This window comes from Oncorhynchus keta, chromosome 34, assembly GCF_023373465.1.
Source record: "Oncorhynchus keta strain PuntledgeMale-10-30-2019 chromosome 34, Oket_V2, whole genome shotgun sequence".
Classification (NCBI taxonomy): Eukaryota; Metazoa; Chordata; class Actinopteri; order Salmoniformes; family Salmonidae; genus Oncorhynchus; species Oncorhynchus keta.
In genome coordinates, this window is record NC_068454.1 from 20171467 (window position 1) to 20187194 (window position 15728).

General features: G+C 43.6%; 1 protein-coding gene and 1 long non-coding RNA gene across 18 annotated transcripts in view; one reads left to right on the forward strand and one right to left on the reverse strand.

The window, feature by feature from the left end:
* LOC118366802 (F-box-like/WD repeat-containing protein TBL1X) overlaps nt 1-15728 on the forward strand; it is a 40380-nt gene that overhangs the window by 19190 nt on the left and 5462 nt on the right. The window contains exons 1-5 of one of the 2 annotated variants that reach the window (XM_052493369.1): nt 5296-5405; nt 5729-5809; nt 6350-6495; nt 7109-7328; nt 15560-15692. In XM_052493369.1, the coding sequence (XP_052349329.1) occupies nt 7166-7328; nt 15560-15692 (296 nt within the window). In that variant the 5' untranslated portion in view covers nt 5296-5405; nt 5729-5809; nt 6350-6495; nt 7109-7165. Of the gene's footprint in view, nt 1-5295; nt 5406-5728; nt 5810-6349; nt 6496-7108; nt 7329-15559; nt 15693-15728 lie in introns of those variants that run through there. The other variant, XM_035749493.2, reaches the window with a different exon arrangement.
* Nucleotides 7342-15546, reverse strand: LOC127915055 (uncharacterized). Of its 16 annotated transcripts, none has more exons than XR_008090060.1 (8): nt 11046-15546; nt 10888-10979; nt 10610-10793; nt 10239-10514; nt 9963-10054; nt 9765-9856; nt 9309-9492; nt 7342-8936 (listed from the first exon to the last, which is right to left on the reverse strand). It is a non-coding gene; the product is annotated as an uncharacterized LOC127915055 (long non-coding RNA). The 16 variants fall into 16 exon arrangements; XR_008090066.1 differs by adding an exon at nt 9029-9120 and having other exon boundaries at nt 9401-9492; nt 9963-10514; XR_008090053.1 differs by adding an exon at nt 9029-9120 and having other exon boundaries at nt 9963-10514.

Here is a 15728-nt window from a genome sequence, read left to right on the forward strand (position 1 = left end):
ATCATTTTCAATTAATCGAAAATGAGACATGGCAATCTGCACAAAGGCAAAAGGCCATTTTTAAACAATGGATGAGCTTTTCTTAGTAATCTACTTGAGAACCATTTAGGGTTCAAATAAAACTATTGAATGAGTAAAGCTTTTAGAGAGAGGTTTAGTGCTTTTATATTTAATTATCTCAACCCACCCAATTAATAATCATCATTATATAGATAGGCATGTTTTACTTTGTCTGGTTTTGCATCCCAGATAAAAGCAAAATATTTTTTGCTCACATGATTTGAAAAACGAATCATCAGGATTAGGCAGTGCCATAAGTAAGTGAGTAAACTGAGATATGACTAAGGAGTTAATCAGGGCAATTTTTCCATAAATAGACAGGTATTTACCTCTCCATGGTTGCAGGATTTGTATGATGGCAATTTGTATATACTCCAGAATGTTATGAAGAGTGATCAGATGAATTGCAATTAATTGCAAAGTCCCTCTTTGCCATGCAAATGAACTGAATCCCAAGAAACATTTCCACTGCATTTCAGCCCTGCCACAAAAGGACCAGCTGACATCATGTCAGTGATTCTCTCGTTAACACAGGTGTGAGTGTTGACGAGGACAAGGCTGGAGATCCCTCTGTCATGCTGATTGAGTTCGAATAACAGACTACACTCTTCAAAAGGAGGGTGGTGCTTGGAATCATTGTTCTTCCTCTGTCAAACATGGTTACCTGCAAGGTAACACGTGCCGTCATCATTGCTTTGCGCAAAAAGGGCTTCACAGGCAAGGATATTGCTGGCAGTAAGATTGCACCTAAATCAACCATTTATCGGATCATCAAGAACTTTAAGGAGAGCGGTTCAATTGTTGTGAAGAAGGCTTCAGGGCGCCCAAGAAAGTCCAGCAAGCGCCAGGACCGTCTCCTAAAGTTGATTCAGCTGCGTGATCAGGGCACCACCAGTATAGAGCTTGCTCAGGAATGGCAGCAGGCAGGTATGAGTGCATCTGCACGCACAGTGAGGTGAAGACTTTTGGAGGATGGCCTGGTGTCAAGAAGGGCAGCAAAGAAGCCACTTCTCCCCAGGAAAACCATCAGGGACAGACTGATATTCTGCAAAAGATACAGGGATTGGACTGCTGAGGAATGGGGTAAAGTTTTTTTTTCTGATGAATCCCCATTCCGATTGTTTGGGGCATCCGGAAAAAAGCTTGTCCGGAGAAGACAAGGTGAGCGCTACCATCAGTCCTGTGTCATGCCAACAGTAAAGCATCCTGAGACCATTCATGTGTGGGGTTGCTTCTCAGCCAAGGGAGTGGGCCCACTCACAATTTTGCCTAAGAACACAGCTATGAATAAAGAATGGTACCAACACATCCTCCGAGAGCAACTTCTCCCAACCATCCAGGAACAGTTTGGTGACGAACTGCCTTTTCCAGCATGATGGAGCACCTTGCGATAAGGCAAAAGTGATAACCAAGTGGCTCGGGGAACAAAACATCAATATTTTGGGTCCATGGCCAGGAAACTCCCCAGACCTTAATCTCATTGAGAATTTGTGGTCAATCCTCAAAAGGCAGGTGGACAAACAAAAATCCACAAATTCTGACAAACTCCAAGCATTGATTATGCAAGAATGGGCTGCCATCAGTCAGGATGTGGCCCAGAAGTTAATTGACAGCATGCCAGGGCGGATTGCGGAGGTCTTGAAAAAGAAGGGTCAACACTGCAAATATTGACTCTTTGCATCAACTTCATGTAATTGTCAATGAAAGCCTTTGACACTTATGAAATGCTTGTAATTATACTTCAGTATTCCATAGTAACATCTGACAAAAATATCTGAAGACATTGAAGCAGCAAACTCTGTGAAAATTAATATTTGTGTCATTCAACTTTTGGCCACGACTGTACACTTAATCAAAATGAGGTTTTTGTCCAGAGAGTAAAAACAATATATATATATATTAAATTTGAGTCATCAGCATACATGGACACCTTTGTCTTTAAGCCTTGGGTTTCTAATCCTCTAATGTTGTTATTGGATCTGATTTTAATAGCTAGCATTTCGATGGCCATAATGAATATATATGGTGACAGCAGACACCCGTGTTTAACTCCTTTTGACAATTCAAAACTCTCTGAGAAGTAGCCGTTATTTATTATTTTGCACCTGGGGTTGCTATACATTATTTTCTACCCATTTTATAACATAATTACCAAAAATCCACTCTTAATTTATCAAATACCTTTTCAAAATCCGCTATAAATACCATTCCTGGCTTCTTAGATGTTTCATGATGTTCTATTATTTCTAATAGTTGTCGTATATTATCTCCAATGTATCGTCCATGTAAAAAACCTGTCTGATCAGGATGAACAATACCTGGTAAAACCCTTTTAATTCTGAGTGCTATGCATTTCGCTAGTATTCTTGCATTACGACATTGAAATGTAAGGGGCCTCCAGTTTTTAGATAGACTGGGTCTTTATATTTGCCATCTGGGTCTTGTTTTAATAATAGAGAAATCAGACCTTCCTGCTGACTACATGACAGACTACCATTTCTATAGGAGTCGTTAAAACAATCTAACAATGGAGCTTTTAGTATATCAAAACAGGCTTGATAGACCCCTACCGGTAAGCCATCAAGCCCTGGGGTTTTTCCAGACTGAAAGGATTTAATAGCCTCAAAATGTTATTCCTCTGTAATTTGGCCTCCGGGCTGATTTTTCTATACATTTGTTAATTTTAAATTGTTTATATTATTTGGAAAGTATTCCATACCGTAATCTTCGTTCAGTGGCTGAGGATGAGATGGAAAAAGCGTTTGCCAAAACGTTCCTATATATGAGATTCAGGAAGACTTAGGTGCATTTTTCTCCATATTCCATCCATTTAGCTTTATTTTTGTAATAGATTACATTAGATCGTTCTTGAATAAGTTCCTCAAGTTCTTTTTGTTTTTCCTCTAACTTCTTTTGTATCTCTGTAGTATCATTTTTATTGCTATCTAACTGTACTGTTAGTTCATGGATTCTCCTTGTTAGTCTTGTCTCTTTAGCCAGAAACTGCTTTTTTAGTATTGATGAATATTGATTTGAATGGCCTTTTGAAGGTACATTTAAAGGTATCCCAAACAATAAGGGGATTTGCTGAACCTGTATTATACTGGAAAAATTCACTTATAAATGATTTTGTGTTAGTTAAAAATAAGTTGCCCCCCAGTAAACTTTGATTAAATTCCCAATGTCCACGTGGAAAATCTATAGGAGTTATGTGATTGCCAATTAGATGATGATCCGATCGCATTCTGTCTCCTATTAAAACGTGTTTAAACCTTTGATGAAAGAGACAAGAAAGTTGTCAACCCCATTCCTTTTTCCACACAACTTCAGGATGTAGAGTGAGTTTCCTGTAAACAGTATATGTTATATTCCTTTTCTTTTAGGCATGTAAAGACTGATCTTCTTTTTTTATATCTGCTAAACTGCTACAATTATAACTGGCTGTACTTATTTCTCCCCTTACCATAACTAGATACTATTCTCAGTCTAGATGGACCATAATTTAGTGCTTGTAAAGTTACTGCCATCGGAGGTATTAGAGCTTCCAAACGTCTGATATTTAGAATTCAAGAATTAGGTTCTAGCAATATTTGTTTCATTCCCTTGCCTGTTTGCCTGTGAGCCAACGCCACAGATGTTAGAAAATTGAGACAAGACTTTATGTGTATAGTAAATCTGAGTAGTTTGATGTGTATGATATTGGATGTGATTTAGTGAGTGTGTACGATGTCTGTATAAGAGTAAGACTATAATGTGTGGTCCAAATAAATAATAACTCCGCCAATTTGCATGGTTGAGTGTCTATGTATGTAACATGTAGTGGGTATAGCCTTAATATTCATGATGATAATTGTAATCCATATTGTATCGCCGTCACAGTTGCATCATAATTACCTTTACCATAATTGAAAAACACATCCCAGCATTTCCATAGCAATTGCCGTTTCACATGATCATGAAAGAGACCTTGCATTACTCTGGAGACGGTTTCACTACAGTACAAATCCCCTTGCTTGTTGTAAACATATATACGCGTGTAGACAATTACATAAAAAATATAGACAAACACATAAAATTATAAAAGTTGAGAAGTGAGAGAAGAGAGCGAGATCAGGTGTGTGTGTGTGTGTGTGTGTGTGTGTGTGTGTGTGTGTGTGTGTGTGTGTGTGTGTGTGTGTGTGTGTGTGTGTGTGTGTGTGTGTGTGTGTGTGTGTGTGTGTGTGTGTGTGTGTAAGTCCGTATGTGTAAGTGAGCATGTAATTGAGTATGTGTGTGTTCATATCCACTTCATAGTGTTCAGGTATTTTTACAGTTCCCATACTTTCTTTTTTTCGTAACCTGAAGTCCCTGTAGAATTTAGTACAGCCATGAATCATTCTTTGTAGCAAAGCACTCCCTAGCCTGAAGGCCCTTATCAGTGGGAACAATAAATCAATTGCTGTGATTCTAAAGGGCTCTGTTTTTATGTTTTTCTTCAGATCCCTGTAGTTTTGAAAGAATACCAAATTGAAATGTTGACGCAGTCACCAGTAAATTGTGTTTCTGTGAAAGCGATAATGATGTGAATGTTGCCCAACTTTACCAGTAATTAGCACTAGCCGGTGTGTTGAGTTCTCCTCTGCAGTTTACGAGATAGCGACTGTAGGCCTTTAATGTCATGTCCTGCTTTATTAGGCTTCTTTACCCATCTAGTTCAGTGGCCAGGTCAATAATGGTAGACTGTTGCCACTTTCCCCTGCAAGCTAAATGGAAATGGACGCCGCTGTCGGGTCACAGTAGAGAGATGGGAGGGATACTTAGCCTGTGAAGTAGAGATGGATTCACTAGCTTAGTGATCCGGTCATTGACATTCTCTCTGTGTGTGTGTGTGTGTGTGTGTGTGTGTGTGTGTGTGTGTGTGTGTGTGTGTGTGTGTGTGTGTGTGTGTGTGTGTGTGTGTGTGTGTGTGTGTGTGTGTGTGTGTGTGTGTGTGTGTGTGTGTGTGTGTGTGTGTGTGTGTGTGTGTGTGTGTGTGTGTGTGTGGGTGTGGGAAGTACAAGCCTGGACTATGGTCTTGCTTTATCTTTGTATGTGAGGTCATGGTAGCTGTCAAGTCATCTGATAATAATGATTGGGGACCTACCTAGATATAACCTACATTTTCCCACTCATTGGGAATCTTGTCGTCTTGTGAAACGATGTAGCGAGCAGTGTAATGAATCTAAAATTCATTGTCTTCCTTTCTTTCTTTCTTAGAGTGGGCCGATTTTTACTAGATACAGTACCTCCTCCATCGAGGTGGGCTAAGATGAGTATAACCAGTGATGAAGTGAACTTCTTGGTATACAGATATCTTCAGGAGTCAGGTATGTATGACTGCCAACCTCCCTGTAACACACTTGTCCTGTCTCGCTCTGTCTCTTGTCTGTCTGCTGAAATTATTATTATACTTCTGCTTTACATATTTCTTCTGTATTTGTTTTTGTGGTAATGTAGGATTGAGAATGGCTTTGTAGTTGACCTTGTTGATTATGTTGTCATGGATTAGACTGCATTGACTCTTTCTAAAAAACATGTGTCAAACTCATTCCACTGGCTGAGTGTCTGCGGGTTTTTACTCCTCCATTGTACTTGATTGAGGAATTAAGGTCACTGATTTGTAAGGAACCCCCCTCACCTGTTTGTCTAGGTCTTAATTGAATGGAAAAACCAAGACACTAGGCCCTCCATGGAATGAGTTTGACACCCCTGATCTAAACGGTCGCTAAAGGTTTGTGATTTTTTTAAACCAATGGCTACTTCAATAAATTCACCAAAAACATGATGAAAAGCTTGAGAGAGTGCAGGAATAGGAAAGTCGAGGTGTCAGTAACTCCAGAAACTACCGTTAGTGGAAACCAAGCCTATTCTACATGTCTGTTGGCTGTTCAGAATATCGCTTTCCCTTCATATGTACCTGTGTCAACATGCCATTCACTCTACCCTATTTTTCACAGGGTGAATTAATTATTGAGATCCTAGCCGCTGTATTTGATTACTGTTGGGGCTTTCTTTGAAGATAAATGCTTGATAGCTCTGGCATTTTAACATTTCTTCCCCTGAAAAAGTCTACTTGGAATGAATGATTGACTCGCTGTCTACGCTCCCTTTTATTTTTTGGTTTACATAACATTGATATAAAAAGTTAGAAATAACACCTCAGACATTGCAGATGTCTGTAGATATGTCTGTGTAGGAGTGAGACGTTTGTGTTGCAGGGTCTCTGGTGTTCTCGTTGTACTGACTGTGTTCTCTGTGTGTCGCTTTCCAGGTTTCTCCCACTCAGCGTTCACCTTTGGCATTGAGAGCCACATCAGCCAGTCCAACATCAATGGAACACTAGTGCCCCCTGCTGCCCTCATCTCCATCCTGCAGAAAGGCCTCCAGTATGTGGAGGCAGAGATCAGCATCAACGAGGTGAGCACAGAAACTATATATATATATGTGGTACTAGTCAAACGTTTGGACACACCTACTCATTCCATATTTTGATTTGTTTAACACTTTTTTGGGCATTATTACGTGATATGTCCATATGTGTTATTTCATAGTTTTGATGTCTTCACTATTATTCTACAATGTAGAAAATAGTAAAAATAAAGAAAAACCCCTGAATGAGTAGGTGTGTCCAAACTTTTGACTGAGTGTGTGTGTGTGTGTGTATATATATATTTTTATTCATAAAGGTTATTTTTCGATCTGTTTTCTTCCTTTTGGTGCCTGGAGAATACAACCCTGGCCTGGACTACCACACCCAGAACAAACACCAAACACTCTCCATGTAAATCAATGGGGTTATTTATATAAGACTGCCCTCACTAATACAGTGCCTAAGATCAATACTTAGCTCAGCAGTCATTTGTATGCAAAATAAGTTTATTGAAGCCATGAATCTCAAACAATACCAAAATCAATACACTATTGTACTTGTCAAATTAAAAATGTAAATCCTACAGTTGGAATGTATTGTCCATCAGTGCACTCCACATCCAACGTGGTAACCATGGCATATTTGGTGCTGTGTTGGCAGGATGGCACGGTGTTTGATGGGCGGCCCATTGAGTCTCTGTCACTCATCGACGCGGTGATGCCAGATGTGGTGCAGACGAGGCAGCAGGCCTTCCGCGACAAGCTAGCCCAGCAACAGGCGGCCTGCGCCATGGCAATCACCGCCGCAGGCAACCAACCCAATGCACCAAAGAATGGAGAGGCCATCGTAAACGGAGAGGAGAACGGCACACACACCATGTGTAAGAGGGGCCATTTAGCTATCACTAGCTAGCGTTGTCGTGCCGTAACTTAACAAATGACAGCTAAACATTTTCCAACATTATCTTGATACTTACTATGTGAGACTTACTACATCAAGCAGCGTGTGTGTGTGATACTCTAGAGCCATGTGATCTTCACTGAATGTGAAGTAATTAGTGACATGGCATTGAGTGTTGGTGAATTTGACCCTGCATGCATTCACCTTCATTGTTCCTCCCTAACAGATGCTTCTAGAATTTTGCCAGTGAAACCAGAGAGGTATGGATCGGGTGAAGCGTTAGATTAGGGAGAAACTGATAGAGGATGTTGTGGATGTTTGTGTCAGCCGATCCCACTGGAGTTAGTCTGTCTGTGTGGGTGGGTGGCAGAACACCAGCAAAGACTATGTTAGTTTAAGTAATGGTTGTCTGAACAGACAGGGATGCTGCAGCCCCATAGGATTGCTCTTCAGCAAAAACAAAAAAGCTCTTTAAAAAAAACACATTTTATCAATACTGCAGGCAGGATGTGAAGATGATTACTGGGATTATCTCTTAGCTCATCTCCCAGAATGGTTTAGCTTTGATCCTCTACAGATTGCTCCTTCCGCTTCAATTGGGTCAACAAGTACGTTTGATGCGGTAGTTGCAAATCTTAGATAACACTGTTATTTAAGACTTAGTAACTGTCTCGGGCTCTCGGCTATTTGCCGTTAATGTTTTGGAACTAGCCTCATTTAAATTCTCTGATCTTAAATGGTTATGATTTGAAAGGGGAGAGGTTAAACACCTCTAATTTTAGTCAGAAACCAACTTAAGAGGGAAACAGTCCAGATAATTAGTTTTTGCAACTGAATATGGCTACGGATGAGAAGGAAATTGAACTATATTTTCAATATATGTGATCTCCTGTATAGTAGGTATTGGGAGTCATGTATGTGTCTGTTTTTATTTCCTTATTTTATTTAACCTTTATTTAACTAGGCAAGTCAGTTAAGAACAACTTCTTATTTACAATGACGGCCTTCCCCGGCCAAACCCTAATGCCTAATGGCTGGGCCATTTGTGCCCGCCCTATGGGACGGTTGTGATACAGCCTGGAATCAAACCATGATATGTAGTGATGCCTCTAGCACTGCTTTTTGTTGTTGTTGTTTTTGTCTATCTGTCGGCCCCAGCCTGGAACTCAGGCCCTGTGTGTAGTTAACCGACCCTCTCTGCCCCTTCATCACCATTTTACCTGTTGTTGTTGTTTATCTGTCGGCCCCAGCCTGGAACTCAGGCCCTGTGTGTAGTTAACCGACCCTCTCTGCCCCTTCATCACCATTTTACCTGTTGTTGTTGTTTATCTGTCGGCCCCAGCCTGGAACTCAGGCCCTGTGTGTAGTTAACCGACCCTCTCTGCCCCTTCATCACCATTTTACCTGTTGTTGTTGTTTATCTGTCGGCCCCAGCCTGGAACTCAGGCCCTGTGTGTAGTTAACCGACCCTCTCTGCCCCTTCATCACCATTTTACCTGTTGTTGTTGTTTATCTGTCGGCCCCAGCCTGGAACTCAGGCCCTGTGTGTAGTTAACCGACCCTCTCTGCCCCTTCATCACCATTTTACCTGTTGTAGTTGTTTATCTGTCGGCCCCAGCCTGGAACTCAGGCCCTGTGTGTAGTTAACCGACCCTCTCTGCCCCTTCATCACCATTTTACCTGTTGTTGTTGTTTATCTGTCGGCCCCAGCCTGGAACTCAGGCCCTGTGTGTAGTTAACCGACCCTCTCTGCCCCATCATCACCATTTTACCTGTTGTTGTTGTTTATCTGTCGGCCCCAGCCTGGAACTCAGGCCCTGTGTAGTTAACCGACCCTCTCTGCCCCATCATCACCATTTTACCTGTTGTTGTTGTTTATCTGTCGGCCCCAGCCTGGAACTCAGGCCCTGTGTAGTTAGTTAACCGTTTACCCTCTCTGCCCCCATCATCACCATTTTACCTGTTGTTGTTGTTTATCTGTCGGCCCCAGCCTGGAACTCAGGCCCTGTGTGTAGTTAACCGACCCTCTCTGCCCCTTCATCACCATTTTACCTGTTGTTGTTGTTTATCTGTCGGCCCCAGCCTGGAACTCAGGCCCTGTGTGTAGTTAACCGACCCTCTCTGCCCCTTCATCACCATTTTACCTGTTGTTGTTGTTTATCTGTCGGCCCCAGCCTGGAACCCCAGGCCTGTAGACCCTCTCTGCCCCTCATCACCATTTTACCTGTTGTTGTTGTTTATCTGTCGGCCCCAGCCTGGAACTCAGGCCCTGTGTGTAGTTAACCGACCCTCTGCCCCTTCATCACCATTTTACCTGTTGTTGTTGTTTATCTGTCGGCCCCAGCCTGGAACTCAGGCCCTGTGTGTAGTTAACCGACCCTCTCTGCCCCTCTCTGCCCCATCATCACCATTTTACCTGTTGTTGTTGTTTATCTGTCGGCCCCAGCCTGGAACTCAGGCCCTGTGTGTAGTTAACCGACCCTCTCTGCCCCATCATCACCATTTTACCTGTTGTTGTTGTTTATCTGTCGGCCCCAGCCTGGAACTCAGGCCCTGTGTGTAGTTAACCTGTTGTTGTTGTTTATCCCTCTCTGCCCCTTCATCACCATTTTACCTGTTGTTGTTGTTTATCTGTCGGCCCCAGCCTGGAACTCAGGCCCTGTGTGTAGTTAACCGACCCTCTCTGCCCCTTCATCACCATTTTACCTGTTGTTGTTGTTTATCTGTCGGCCCCAGCCTGGAACTCAGGCCCTGTGTGTAGTTAACCGACCCTCTCTGCCCCATCATCACCATTTTACCTGTTGTTGTTGTTTATCTGTCGGCCCCAGCCTGGAACTCAGGCCCTGTGTGTAGTTAACCGACCCTCTCTGCCCCATCATCACCATTTTACCTGTTGTTGTTGTTTATCTGTCGGCCCCAGCCTGGAACTCAGGCCCTGTGTGTAGTTAACCGACCCTCTCTGCCCCTTCATCACCATTTTACCTGTTGTTGTTGTTTATCTGTCGGCCCCAGCCTGGAACTCAGGCCCTGTGTGTAGTTAACCGACCCTCTCTGCCCCTTCATCACCATTTTACCTGTTGTTGTTGTTTATCTGTCGGCCCCAGCCTGGAACTCAGGCCCTGTGTGTAGTTAACCGACCCTCTCTGCCCCTTCATCACCATTTTACCTGTTGTTGTTGTTGTTTATCTGTCGGCCCCAGCCTGGAACTCAGGCCCTGTGTGTAGTTAACCGACCCTCTCTGCCCCTTCATCACCATTTTACCTGTTGTTGTTGTTTATCTGTCGGCCCCAGCCTGGAACTCAGGCCCTGTGTGTAGTTAACCGACCCTCTCTGCCCCTTCATCACCATTTTACCTGTTGTTGTTGTTTATCTGTCGGCCCCAGCCTGGAACTCAGGCCCCGTGTGTAGTTAACCGACCCTCTCTGCCCCATCATCACCATTTTACCTGTTGTTGTTGTTTATCTGTCGGCCCCAGCCTGGAACTACCAGGCCCTGTGTGTAGTTAACCGACCCTCTCTGCCCCTTCATCACCATTTTACCTGTTGTTGTTGTTTATCTGTCGGCCCCAGCCTGGAACTCAGGCCCTGTGTGTAGTTAACCGACCCTCTCTGCCCCTTCATCACCATTTTACCTGTCGGCCCCAGCCTGGAACTCAGGCCCTGTGTGTAGTTGACCCTTCTGTTCATCACCATTTTACCTGTTGTTGTTGTTGTTTTTGTTTATCTGTCGGCCCCAGCCTGGAACTCAGGCCCTGTGTGTAGTTAACCGACCCTCTCTGCCCCTTCATCACCATTTTACCTGTTGTTGTTGTTTTTGTCTATCTGTCGGCCCCAGCCTGGAACTCAGGCCCTGTGTGTAGTTAACCGACCCTCTCTGCCCCTTCATCACCATTTTACCTGTTGTTGTTGTTTTTGTTTATCTGTCGGCCCCAGCCTGGAACTCAGGCCCTGTGTGTAGTTAACCGACCCTCTCTTCCCCTTCATCACCATTTTACCTGTTGTTGTTGTTTTTGTTTATCTGTCGGCCCCAGCCTGGAACTCAGGCCCTGTGTGTAGTTAACCGACCCTCTCTTCCCCTTCATCACCATTTTACCTGTTGTTGTTGTCTCAGCTGATTAGCTGTTGTTGTCTTAGCTAGCTCTCCCAATCAAACCTGTGATTGCTTTGTTTCTCTCAAATGTCAATATGTCTTGTACGTGTCCGACCTCCCACACATGCGGTGACCTCACCCAGCATAACTAGCCCATCCAGAGATGCAACCTCTCTTATCATCACTCGGTGCCTGGCTTTATCTCCACTGTACCCACACCCCACCATACCCCTGTCTGTACATTATGCCATGAATCTATTCTACCACGCCCAGAAATCTGCTCCTTTTATTCTCTGTCCCCAACGCACTAGATGACCAGTTTTCATATCCTTTAGCCGTACGCTCATCCTACACCTCCTCTGTTCCTCGGGTAATGTGGAGGTTAACCCAGGCCCCGCGTGTCCCCCGGCACTCTCATTTGTTGACTTTTGTAACCCGAAAAAGCCTTGGTTTCATGCATGTTAACATCAGAAGCCTCCTCCCTTAGTTTGTTTTACTCACTGCTTTAGCACACTCCACCAACCCTGATGTCCTTCCCATGTCTGAATCCTGGCTGAGGAAGGCCACTAAAAATTCTGAGATTTCCATCCTCAACTACAACATTTTCAGACAAAATAGAACGACCAAAGGGGGAGGAGATGCAATCTACTGCAGAGATAGACTGCAAAGTTCTGTCATACTTTCCAGGTCTATGCCCAAACAGTTTGAGCTTCTAATTTTAAAAATGAATCTCTCCAGAAATAAGTCTCTCACTGTTGCCGCCTGTTATAGACCCCCCTCACCTCCCAACTGTGCCCTGGACACCATATGTGAATTGATTGCCCCCCCATCTATCTTCAGGATCCATTCTGTTAGGTGACCTAAACTGGGATATGCTTAACACCCCGGCAGTCCAACAATCTAAGGTAGTTGCCCTCAATCTCACACAAATTATCAACGAACTCACCAGGTACAACCCTAAATCCTTAAACATGGGCACTTTCATAGATATTATCCTGACCAACTTGCCCTCCTAATACACCTCTGCTGTTTTCAATCCGGATCTCAGCGATCACTGCCTCATTGCCTGCATCCACTCCGGGTCTGCGGTCAAACGACCACCCCTCATCACTGTCAAACGCTCCCTAAAACACTTCTGCGAGCAGGCCTTTCTAATCGACCTGGCCTGGGTATCGTGGAAGGATATTGACCTCATCACGTCAGTCGAGGATGTCTGGTAGTTCTTTAAAAGTGCTTTCCTCACCATCTTAAATAAGCATGCCCCTTTCAAAAAAATGTGAACTAAGAACAGATATAGCCCTTGGTTCACTCCAGACCTGACTGCCCTTGACCAGCACAAAAAGATTCTGTGGCGTACTGCACTAGCAACAAATAGTCTGCGCGATATGAAACTTGTCATGGAAGTCAGGAACCAATACACGCAGTCAGTCAGGAAAGCAAATGCTAGCTTTTTCAAACAGAAATTTGCATCCTGTAGCTCTAACTCCAAAAGTTTTTGGGACACTGTAAGGTCCATGGAGAATAAGAGCACCTCCTCCCAGCTGCCCACTGCACAAGGAGGATAGGTAACACTGTCACCACTGATAAATCCACGATAATCAAGAATTTCAACAAGCATTTCTCTACGGCTGGCCATGCTTTCCTCCTGGCTTCCCCAACCGTGGCCAACAGCTCCGCACCCCTCGCAGCTACTTGCCCAAGCCTCCGCAGCTTCTCGTTCACCCAAATCCAGATAGCAGATGTTCTGAAAGAGCTGCAAAACCTGGACCCGTACAAAGCAGCTGGGCTAGACAACCTGGACCCTCTCTTTCTAAAGTTATCCGCTGCTATTGTTGCAATCCCTATTACCAGTCTGTTAAACCTCTCTTTCGTATCGTCTGAGATCCCTAAAGATTGGAAAGCTGCCGCGGTCATCCCCCTCTTCAAAGGTGGTGACACTCTAGACCCAAACTGTTATAGACCTATATCCATCCTGCCCTGCCTTTCTAAAGTCTTCGAAAGCCAAGTTAATAAACAGATCATTGACCATTTCGAATCCCACCGCACCGTCTCCGCTGTGCAATCTGGTTTCCGAGCTGATCATGGGTGCACCTCAGTCACGCTCAAGGTACGAAATGATATCATAACCGCCATCGATAAAAGACAATACTGTGCAGCCGTCTTCATCGACCTGGCCAAGGCTTTCGACTCTGTCAATCATGGTATTTTTATTGGCAGATTCAACAGCCTTGGTTTCTCAAATGACTGCCTCGCCTGGTTCACCAACTACTTCTCAGACAGAGTTTAGTGTGTCAAATCGGAGGGCATGTTGTCCGGACCTCTGGCAGTCTCTAGGGGGTACCACAGGGTTTAATTCTCGGGCCAACTCTTTTCTCTGTATATATCAACGATGTCGCTCTTGCTGCGGGTGATTCCCTGACACCTCTATACAGACGGCACCATTCTGTATACATCTGGCCCGGCCCTTCTTTGGACAATGTGTTAACAAACCTCCAAATGAGCTTCAATGCCATGCAACACTCCTTCGGTGGCCTCCAACTGCTCTTAACCTCTTAAGTCGACCCGACACGCATGCGTCCCATCTAGCCATCTGGAAATGCAAATGCGCTACGCTAAATGCTAATAGCACTCGTTAAAACTCAAACATTCATTAAAACACACATGCAGGGTACTGAATTAAAGCTACACTCGTTGTGAATCCAGCCAACAAGTCAGATTTTTAAAATGCTTTTCGGCGAAAGCATGAGAAGCTATTATCTGATAGCATGCAACACCCCTAAAAATTAGCATAGTCGGCGCTACACAAAATGCAGAAATAAAATATAAAACATTCATTACCTTTGACGATCTTCTTTGTTGGCACTCCTAGATGTCCCATAAACATCACTATTGGGTCTTTTTTTCGTTTAAATCGGTCCATATATAGCCTAGATATCGATCTATGAAGACTGTGATCAAGGAAAAAAACAGCGTTTTTTAACGCAACGTCATTTATTTTAATTAAAAAAGTCGACGATAAACTTTCACAAAACACTTCGAAATACTTTTGTAATGCAACTTTAGGTATTAGTAAACGTTAATAATCGATCAAATTGATCACGAGGCGATGTATATTCTATAGCTCTCCGTCTTGAAATAATGTCCGGATAAATCTCAACCAAAATATCCGGTCAGAGACCGGAAGAAATGGGCTGTCTCTTGTTCGTTTGACCAAGAAACAAATCCTAGGCAAATGACAAGACTGTTGACATCGTGTGGAAGCTGTAGGAATTGCAATCTCGGCTCCAGGTTATGTGGATCCCATTCAACAATACATTCAAGTGGCGCCTTGATATATTTTCCAATTTTCAGTGATCAGATTTTCCTGCGCTTTTCGATGAAACGCACGTTCTGTTATAGTCACAGCCGTGATTTAACCAGTTTTAGTAACGTCTGAGTGTTTTCTATCCACACATACTAATCATATGCATATACTATATTCCTGGCATGAGTAGCAGGGCGCTGAAATGTTGCGTGATTTTTAACAGAATGTTCGAAATAGTAGGGGGTAGGATCAACAGGTTAAACGCTAGTAAAACTAAAGGCATGCTTTTCAACCGTTTTCTGCCCGCATGCGCCAGCCCGACTAGCATCACTACTCTGGACGGTTCTGATTTAGAATATGTGGACAACTACAAATACCTAGGTGTCTGGCTAGACTGTAAACTCTCTCCTCATCCCCATATTGTTTTTATTTACTTTTCTGCTCTTTTGCACACCAGTATTTCTACTTGCACATCATCATCTGCACATCTATCACTCCAGTGTTAATATGCTAAATTGTAATTACTTCACTACCTCCTCACGCCATTTGCACACACTGTATATAGACTTTATTTTTTCTATTGTGTTATTGACTGTACGCGTGTTTATTCCATGTGTATCTCTGTGTTGTTGTTTGTGTCGCACTGCTTTGCTTTATCTTGGCCAGGTTGCAGTTGTAAATGAGAACTTGTTCTCAACTAGCCTACCAAGTTAAATAAAGGTGAAAAATATATATATATAAAAAATGCCATGCCTTAGACCGCTGCGCCACTCAGGAGCCCCAGTCTCTAACAGAATGTGGATGTGATCTGATTACAGATAACCACATTGAGCCCATGGAGATGGATGTGGATGTGGAGATCCCAGCCAGTAAGGCCACGGTCCTCCGAGGCCACGAGTCAGAGGTGTTCATCTGTGCCTGGAACCCTGTCAGCGACCTGCTGGCCTCAGGGTGAGTCTCATTGGGGAGGGGGAAGTGTGCGGGGCA